This window comes from Bidens hawaiensis, unplaced genomic scaffold (genome assembly GCF_021521415.1).
Source record: "Bidens hawaiensis isolate Kalapana, Puna unplaced genomic scaffold, B.hawaiensis_p1.1 tig00006520_1, whole genome shotgun sequence".
NCBI lineage: Eukaryota > Viridiplantae > Streptophyta > Magnoliopsida > Asterales > Asteraceae > Bidens > Bidens hawaiensis.
The window spans coordinates 822,902-831,853 of record NW_027491437.1 but is presented as its reverse complement, the minus strand read 5'-3'; the positions used below and the strand labels follow the sequence as shown (position 1 = coordinate 831,853).

Below are 8,952 nucleotides of genomic sequence, written 5' to 3'. Positions count from 1 at the left end.
CTCAAATGATTTGAGATTTGAGTCAAATCTCTTAATAACAACTAAATCAACTGGATCAAGCGTCTGGCAAAATGAGATTGAGTTCAAAATAAACACGAAGAATAACAAAAGAACATGAAATTGTGTATGTAAAGTTAATAAACTTCCTTGACGAGTTACGAGTTCATAACAGTAAACAATACTTGTACAAATCCAACAGTCTACCATAACATATCTGACATACACCAAACTCTATCAGATCTCAATCTAATTTTCAACCAAAACGAAACTCAATAGAATATATCTATAAAACTAAGGAAATAATAGACTTCATTGACGAATTATGAGTTCATTCATCACAGTAAAATAATACTTGTACAAATCCAACAGTCTACCATAGCGTAACCGAATTATATCGAATTCTACCAGATCTCATACAAAACTAGAACAATCAAAACGAAACTCAATTCAATATCTATAAAATCGATGAAATAATAGTCAATAACAGTTGCATCTGAGAATGAAAATCAAACCTTATCTGTTCAATTGTTCAAACGCGTGCCATGACGTCAGCAACTGCAGCTGACGTGGCAGCTCCACTAAACGACGAAAACAGTCCGGTACCGGCAATCTCCTGATCGTCAAGGAACAGATCTTCCGGATCTCTAAACGCACCGTGAACGCAAATGATTCCGAGTCCAATCAGCGTCGCTGACATCAGCAACGAGCCTACGCTAGTGAGGAACACAACGAACACCGTGAGTACAAGCAGTATACCTAAAACCTCTCGATCGGAGAACGTACGGCCGCCGATAACCACCGGCTGATCCGGTGACCGGAAGAGGTAGAGGAACAGCCACGCGGCGAGGAGTGAGACGATTGTGAGGAGCGAGAACGGATGCGATAAGAGCGAGAAGGCGAGTACGCCGGTGAGTAAGGTTATGTAGTTGACTCGGAAGTAGTTGTAGTTCTTACGGATGCGAGATGTGGCGTCGGTGAGTGATTCCGGCTTCGAGAAAGCTGTTCGATCTACTAGTTCGTACCATGGACGGCGGCGCGTGAAGGCGCGTCGGGTGGATTCAGTTAGACGTGATATGTACGCGCGTAGGGCGTTGGTGGTGGTGGAGGATGGAGGGTCTGAGACTGGGATATTTTGAGAGGACATGATGGGAATTGGTGGAAAGAGTTAGGGGTATTTTGGTCAGAATGGGTTTTTAGTTATTTGACGTTGAAAAAATTGGACAGGTGAAGAGGGATATTTATATGGTGGGTTTTGGAGTTGGTGTCTACGCGCTGTGTAACGCTTTTTTGAGATTGATCGGTGGATCGTGGCCGTTGATTGTGGATCGGAGGATCAGGATTTGACGTGTTTATTCAAGCAAGCGGTATGGTTGGTTCTAAGAAAAATAGAAAATGTTATTTTTTGTGATGGATTTTAGTTTGGAATGGCATGGGAAAAGGTAAAAATAATGTTATGAAACTTATCTGTGACGCTATATTGTTAAAACGTTATTCTTCTCGTAACGTGTTTAGTTATATATCATATATATTTATTTATTTTTCTAACAAACTCATTTTACCTCAACACTATCATACATGTTTTTTTCAGACACTTCATCATATCCACACAAAATAATAATAATAATAATAATAATAATAGGAGTCCACCGTACCTGTATTTGAGGTGCCTAAGTGTATTTGAGGTGCACTTAGGCTTTCCACAACGCGGGTAATCTTAAATCTACACGTACACCGTGGCAGCCCCATTTATGTAAAGAATGCAAAAGGTTATTGTTAGGGCTACATTTTATAAACTAGTCGCACGTCGTTAAGTACGCCTCAAATGCCGGATATGGTGGACCTCTTTATTAAAAAAAATTGATTTTTGTGTGGATATAATGAGGTATTTGTGAAAAGAATGTGTATATTAGTGTTGGTGTTAAATGAGTTAGTGAGAAATATAGGTAAAAATTTGATGTGGCAATTGGCAACTACCACAGGTAAAAATTTGTGTGGATACATGCTTGTGGAAAGAATGAGGTATTAATGTTGCAAATGGTGTTATACTTTGTGTAGTGTAGCCCCAACACTAACCTTTTGCATTCTTCCTACAAATAGGGTTGCCACGATGGACGTGAAAAACAACAACACAAGCGTTGCGTAAAGCTTTACAATTTACATCATTGAAATGAATATTTAAAGCTTGCAAGTATAAATAAGTCGTAAAAGTCAATTTTTTACATTGAAGCATCATATTTTCTTTGTTTATACTCTCTATATCTTATCTTAAAGTAAACATCTTGGATAAAAATCACTTAGTAAACCAAAAAGACAAATCAATTGTCTTGACTCTTGAGTAAAAATCAAAAGTCAATTCTGATCCTCGATCTCAGTTGCCAGCGGCCCAGCCCTTCAAAATCTTTAATTCATTATTTTCCAGCCCAAAACTAATTCACGGCCCATTGGAATTTACGTTAAAATATGTTAAATTCAATCATAATATTCCTATACTATTAAATCAATTGAGTTCATTGACATATGGCTTCTTCTTATTGGTCTAATTTATTGATTTCGTATATAATAAATCCTTCTTTGATTTTCTTCCCAATTAAATAATTTAAAAATAAATTCATTTATGTTTCTCATTTAATAGAAAACAATTTATGTTTCTCATTTAATTTAATAAGAAACCCCTAAGTAACAAGTGAGGGGCCTTAATTTGAAAACAAGAGCACACACTCTTAAAGTCTTCTTTTTTATTTGTTTTTTACTTTTATGTTTCTAATTACAGGTTTTACCATTTGATATTCATGGGTTGAAAACGTCGGTGACCATTTTTTTTCCATAAGTGGGTGGCGAAAGTTCATGAAGAAGAATTAAATCTCAATTGGTTATTCTTGAATATTCATGTTTTCACTAATTCAAGGTATGGTGATTTTGAGCAAGATCTAAGGTAGCGTTTGGTATGCAGAAATGATAGGGAGAATGGAATGATTCAATGCGTGAGAATGAAAAAAGTGGTGTTTGGTTGCTCAATGGAATTGAATCATCTATTACACATGGAATCTCATTCCATCAAAATCATTCCTTCTCACCCCCCTTCTTCATTCCATTCCTCCTTCACCTTACTTTCTCAACACCACCATCACCTAACAATAACAACAACCACCACCACTACCATAACCACCACCAACACCTGATCACCACCGTCGCCACCACTACCGACTCCGCCACCACCACCTTAACACCCGCGCAACCACCGCCGCCACCGCCGTCCCCGTAACCATCGTAAACATTGTCATCGTCGCCGCCTGACCATCACCGGCCGCCGCTGTCGCTGCTTAACAACCACCACCGTCGCCGCCACCTTACCATCGCCATCACTACCAATGCTACCACCGTTTGACCACCCCCACCCCCACCACCACCGTCGCCACTACCACCACCATTTTAGTCACCGGAGCTAACACCACCACCATCGTCATTGCAGTTTTTTTTCTTTCTTTTTTTTTTGGTAAAAAAAAATTATTAATAATACCTATTTCCCAACAAGTAATTAATTCATACAATTTCTTTGGATACCAAATAACATAAAGTAATAATTCATTTCATTCCCATAGGTTAACCAAACAAGACAAAGGAATAGTAATGATCCATTCCATTCCCTTGTCTATTCAATTACTTCTCCCATTCCATTCTCCCTTCATTCCATTACCTTCAACCAAACATACCCTAAATGGACAAGTAGTTTAATGATAGGACATGTGACCGAGTTTTTTGAATTGAAATTCAATTGTATATGAAATATTTATATTTTACTTTGAAAAATCATGTTTTTGTTCAACATATATGGTGTAAAAAAATTTAGAGTGAATTGAGTTCTCTTTACAATTCGAATGGATTTTGAGCAAAGGATGGAACAAAAATACTTTTGGAAGTTTATTGTGGTTGTTTAAGTTTTAATAATATTTTAATGGTTAATTTGATATGTCAAGGGTGTGTTAAAGTTATGATGGATGTTTATATGTTAAGGATGGTTTAAAGGTTATTTAAGATTAACATGTATTCATGTTACCATGCTTAGTTTGATTATTTATATATAGTGTTACTTAGTGAAATGAAAAATGCAAAAATCGTTCCTAATAAGTACATGTATAATCTTTGTCGTTTCATGTTTTGTTCTGTGATTATGTTTAATATTTTAATAGTTTTCAGTTATACAAATGAAACAATTGATTACTTTTAAAATCATATAATACAAATCATCCACGTTTTATATGAAGTAACAATAATCTTACAACATGTATACATCTTTATATATATGTTCGTTTTTTGATTCTTATATATTCCCTTCGTGTAGTACCAATAATTACTATTAGTTCGATAACATACCTACACAAATTATTATTATTATTATTATTATTATTAAAATATAATAATACAAACACATATATGTGTGTTTAATTAACGTTATCTATATTTTCACCCGTGTCGCACACGGGTCAATAACCTAGTTGCTACTATAACCCTTTTTTAAGTCTCCAAACTTGTATTTAACATGTTTTCATCTTTAACGTGGGAATACTGTCGCATGTGAAACCGGAAACAGTTTGAACCCGTGATCGATATCTCCTCTATCTCATATTTAACATATGAATTGTTTTAACTTGTTCTCTTCAATAACCGGTCATCGACACGACCGTCTTGAGCTTATTTTATCTTCATGAATCCCTTAAAATCTTTTTAGTATCATACGGTCGTCTCTCGCAACTGAGTCACACCTAAAAAACAGTAAAAACAATTCAAACGACTGTTTGAAAATTATGAGGAATATAATTTGACGTCCTAACCTTCAAATGGCTGTTTGAAAGACAGTGGGACTATAATTTAACATCTTAATCTTCAAACAATGTAAGATTAGATTGAGTGTGGTTTGTGCATGGCACCGTTAAATAATTTTCCCTCTGTTATTTTGTCTTTATTGAAAATTATTAATCTTTTAACAGACTAACAGAGTAGTTTTGGACTCGTTCCAGTTTGGACGTTGTTTGGGATTTTGGACTTTGAAGCACTGAACAATTTTGTATTGGGCTGTTTAAGAAGAATCACAAATAGGGCCTAGTAGGGGTGCTCGTTAATTCAAGTTATTGGGCTTATGTGAATTAGGTTTAAACATTTATAAAAGTTAACTCAAATTTAAACGTTTCGAATTTGTGTTGATTTAAAGTTACTCTAATTATAAAATAAAAAATAAAAAATAAATAAGCACTATATATAAACTAGCTTTTAGCCCGCATGCTACGCGGGGTTATTTAGGTTTTTTATTTTTAATAGTTTTGCAATTTTATTTTCCTAATGGTTTGTTTTATTTTTAAACTGAGTTTTGTTTTGATTTAATACATATATATATTATTTTGTTACGTTAATTATATTTTTTAACGTTTGAACTTTTTTAATTGAGATTTATAGGATTATAGTTTGGTTGGAATTGAAGTTTATAGTTGGAGAAGGGGTTGTTTGGGCTTAATGTTTGAATAGGCTTGTTATCGTGCGCTTGTTATGGACTTGCATGGGTTTATAGTTAGGTTGGTATTTAAGTATAGTTTTTGTGGTTATAGTAGTTTTGTCCGTGCTTGTTAGCATGTAAAGGTTTAGTGTTTGTTGTTTTTCTATACACTTGCATCCTATTATCGTGAGAAATTATAACCCTGTATCCTAAATGAAAGTAAAAAAGACAGAGCATATAAGTAAACTTGTATATCGTGTTCAATTCAACTAAATTCCATAAAGTACCATTTGATTTACAATTGCATAACCTATACCATGACTATTAAACAAAACTGATACGACGATAAATAAATGGGGAAATGCCTGGCACATTAGCATGTGAATCATCCAAATTTCCAATGCCTGCTCATTCTTGTTAAAAGGAAGAGAACGATGTGAATCATCCCAGTCACATTAGCATAGTGTACAACAAATTTAAAGATTTGTTGCGTATATTTTGTCTTCAAAACACATAATTAAGTTATATAATCCTCGAATGCCATCAAGTAAACGCAAAATAACCAAACAAATTTAACAAAATTTAAGATGGTTCTGTTTATTAAATTTTAATTTAATCTAAATGGGCTCCAAATCGAAGCCTCCATTGTTTGTCCAAACCCTAAACCCTGGAACATCATTTTCTTTGTCAGATGATTAGAAACAAGTGGAGTACAAACGAATCATTAAATCAGATTTTTTTCAGAATGAACCTCGTCCGGCATAACTTGAGATAGAGATCGAACCCACCATCCGGATTCCGACAAAAGTGAATCAGTTTTAGGAATCTATTCCCAAAACAAACGAAATAATAGTAGAAAATGAAACGAAATAGCTAAATTTAGGTAAAGAACATGCACATTACCAGTAATTGAATGTGAACAAAGAAAAAATAAATCACATTTCACTCACAAATCATTACCTAGTTTCTTCTCTAAAAATACAACATATATTTTCATTTTTTGTTATAAGACTATAACTTTTAAATTCCTCAACATTATAGTTTACTATAGCATCAAACATAATACACATTATATTTATTGCTACTACAACTGCAATGTAAACCTAAACATTTTTTCTCTTTGCATGATTTCGCATCTCAAAAATAATTGTATACATTTGGGAAAAAGGTTAGAAATTTTCAATACACAAGAATATTTGTATCACACATACACAAAAGATAATAATAAACATTATTATAACTTGCTTCTGGGCATAGTTGGGTTACTCTATCTCCCAAGTGAAGCTGATGAGTACCACTAAAACTGGTTATTATTATATGATTAGATAATTCAAACTTCATGAGATTGAATGTTGTTTTCAATATGATTTTATCAAAAATGACGAAATTAGAAAGACCAAGAATCTAAAACCTAAATCGAAAGCCAGCCCAATAAACAAACCTCAAAAGCCACATGTTTGTCTTTTTGTGCGATATGTAACTACTCGCTCAAAAGTGCAGATTTGTAACATTTGCATTCAGAGAAAAACTGTAGATTTCACATATTGCATATCAAAGAAATTGTTGTATTTACCTCCTAGGTTTCGAGCTACATTCGGGTCTCCAAAAGTTTCGGCAGATCATTTTAACCCGTCATCTGACCGATAAAAAATGTGCATCCTTGTTGGTTCGTAGCTCCATGTTCGGCTTCACTCCATAAGGTACTACATCACAAATATATAAAACCTGCAATATTTGAACTATCATGTTAAGCCCTCCCAAGTTTGAACTATTCTATAAATCCTCTAGAGATTAAACATCTATCCAACACATTCAATAGTTTAAACTTTAAAGCAGGTTACATCACATTATAGCAAGAAAAGATTCCACATAGCAGCATAAATCCCTAGCCAAAATAACTTCCAAAAATCAATAATTCCTCCTTTCATAAAAGGAGTCAAAGCAAATATGTATGTACTCAACTTCATACACCATGTGGATTATAACATTTCTCTTTAACTTTGATGATTACTATACCTAGTCTGTAATAACTATCAACAAATTAGGTGTATTAGTGTCACTCGTTTAGAGTTGATTACCAAACATCAACCTAAAATGGACCTGTTTTCACAAACCTTAAAACTCAGTTATGAGACTGGATAATATCATTAGAAAACACAAACACCAAACTTGAATAAAACCTAAATTTCCCACATAAAGACACCATAATTGCAAAGCTAAGGCCCAAATGAGATTCAATTACACAATTTGTTGAAAGCGCCTGCCATAATACAAAACCAAAGACCAATTCATGTTTATATAAATATTAAATCTCTACACAAAGCTGTTTAATTTCAAGATAAGCAACAAATTGCAAACCTAAAACTATGATTTAAAAAGGTTACAGAAATGTCTTATTAAAAATTTATTATTCTCTAAACTTTGTATATTCTCATAATAATATTACCTTATGTCTCAGCATCTGTCGCCTAGGGTCCAATTAGCTGTCAGGACCAAAACATTTTGCAGAGAAATATCATCATTCAATATGTCCACCTGTGGTTCAGTTGCACTACAATGAGATATAATAGATAAAAGAATACCTATATGATTAATTAAAAAAAATAAAACAAATTAACCTACTCAAAAAGCGAGCAATACACATAACCTTCTCCATGGCCCTCCATCGGCACCGCTCATTTCCAAATATATTTTACTTCTAAGTTCTAACCTGAATCAGAAAGAAACGCAATTATAATTACAATAAAATGTATAATAACAAAAAAGGAGTCAACTTTTATCATGTTCTTGAGTAAATTGTTGAGAGTTCCTTTGGATCTGAAAACAAAAGTTAAACTTTGAATTTTCGAGTGAAACATATTAATTTCATATTCAAATGAACATAAATGAACGAACTTGAATTTACCTCTTGTTGCTCATGAAGTTGCCTCTGGATGGCAAGTTGCATTTGTAGAGCATCCTTATCTCACTTATTATCAAGTCAAAGTTTCAGGTCAAACCAGTAAATAACAAAATATATATCAACTATCAAAAAAATTTCAACGTGGAAAAAGAAAATTAACACTTTACAAAAATTCATTTATAACAGGAAAAATAAACGTTACGTTATCTTTTTAATCTGCAATATGGTATCCATGCCGGTTATCTTCTCAGAATCTCCTACAAATAATAAAAAAACCTGATCAAACACACTTCAAATAATAAAAATTTAAAAGTTCTTCATACCCGTTGCAGATTCCAGTTTCTTTGATTGTTCTTCTGCTGTCAACTGAGAGTTCCTTTGAATCTGATATTAGAAGCAAAATTTGTTAACGGGACAAACTTTGACTGCTGAAGTCAAAAGGGCTGACTTTTAACTTCAAAATCAGCATACATTCTTCAGACTTATATGAAATTTTTTAAAATTATACTGAGCTTAACACGTCGGTGAAGATCTGTCGGTGCTCGTGTTTTTCCACGGCGGCGGA

At 33.7% G+C, this 8,952-nt stretch overlaps 1 protein-coding gene across 1 annotated transcript; it reads right to left on the bottom strand.

Annotated features, from left to right (window-relative positions):
- Positions 1-507: 507 nt before the first annotated feature.
- On the bottom strand, positions 508-1,173 carry LOC143632635 (PRA1 family protein B3-like). The gene has a single exon (XM_077101102.1). It carries the CDS (start codon positions 1,142-1,144, stop codon positions 530-532), a length of 615 nt encoding a protein of 204 aa, XP_076957217.1. The 5' UTR covers positions 1,145-1,173; the 3' UTR covers positions 508-529.
- Positions 1,174-8,952: the final 7,779 nt, after the last annotated feature.

Bases quoted from the DNA above. Each gene is read 5' to 3' on its own strand.
- LOC143632635 (XM_077101102.1), bottom strand. From the start codon at position 1,144: ATGTCCTCTCAAAATATCCCAGTCTCAGACCCTCCATCCTCCACCACC.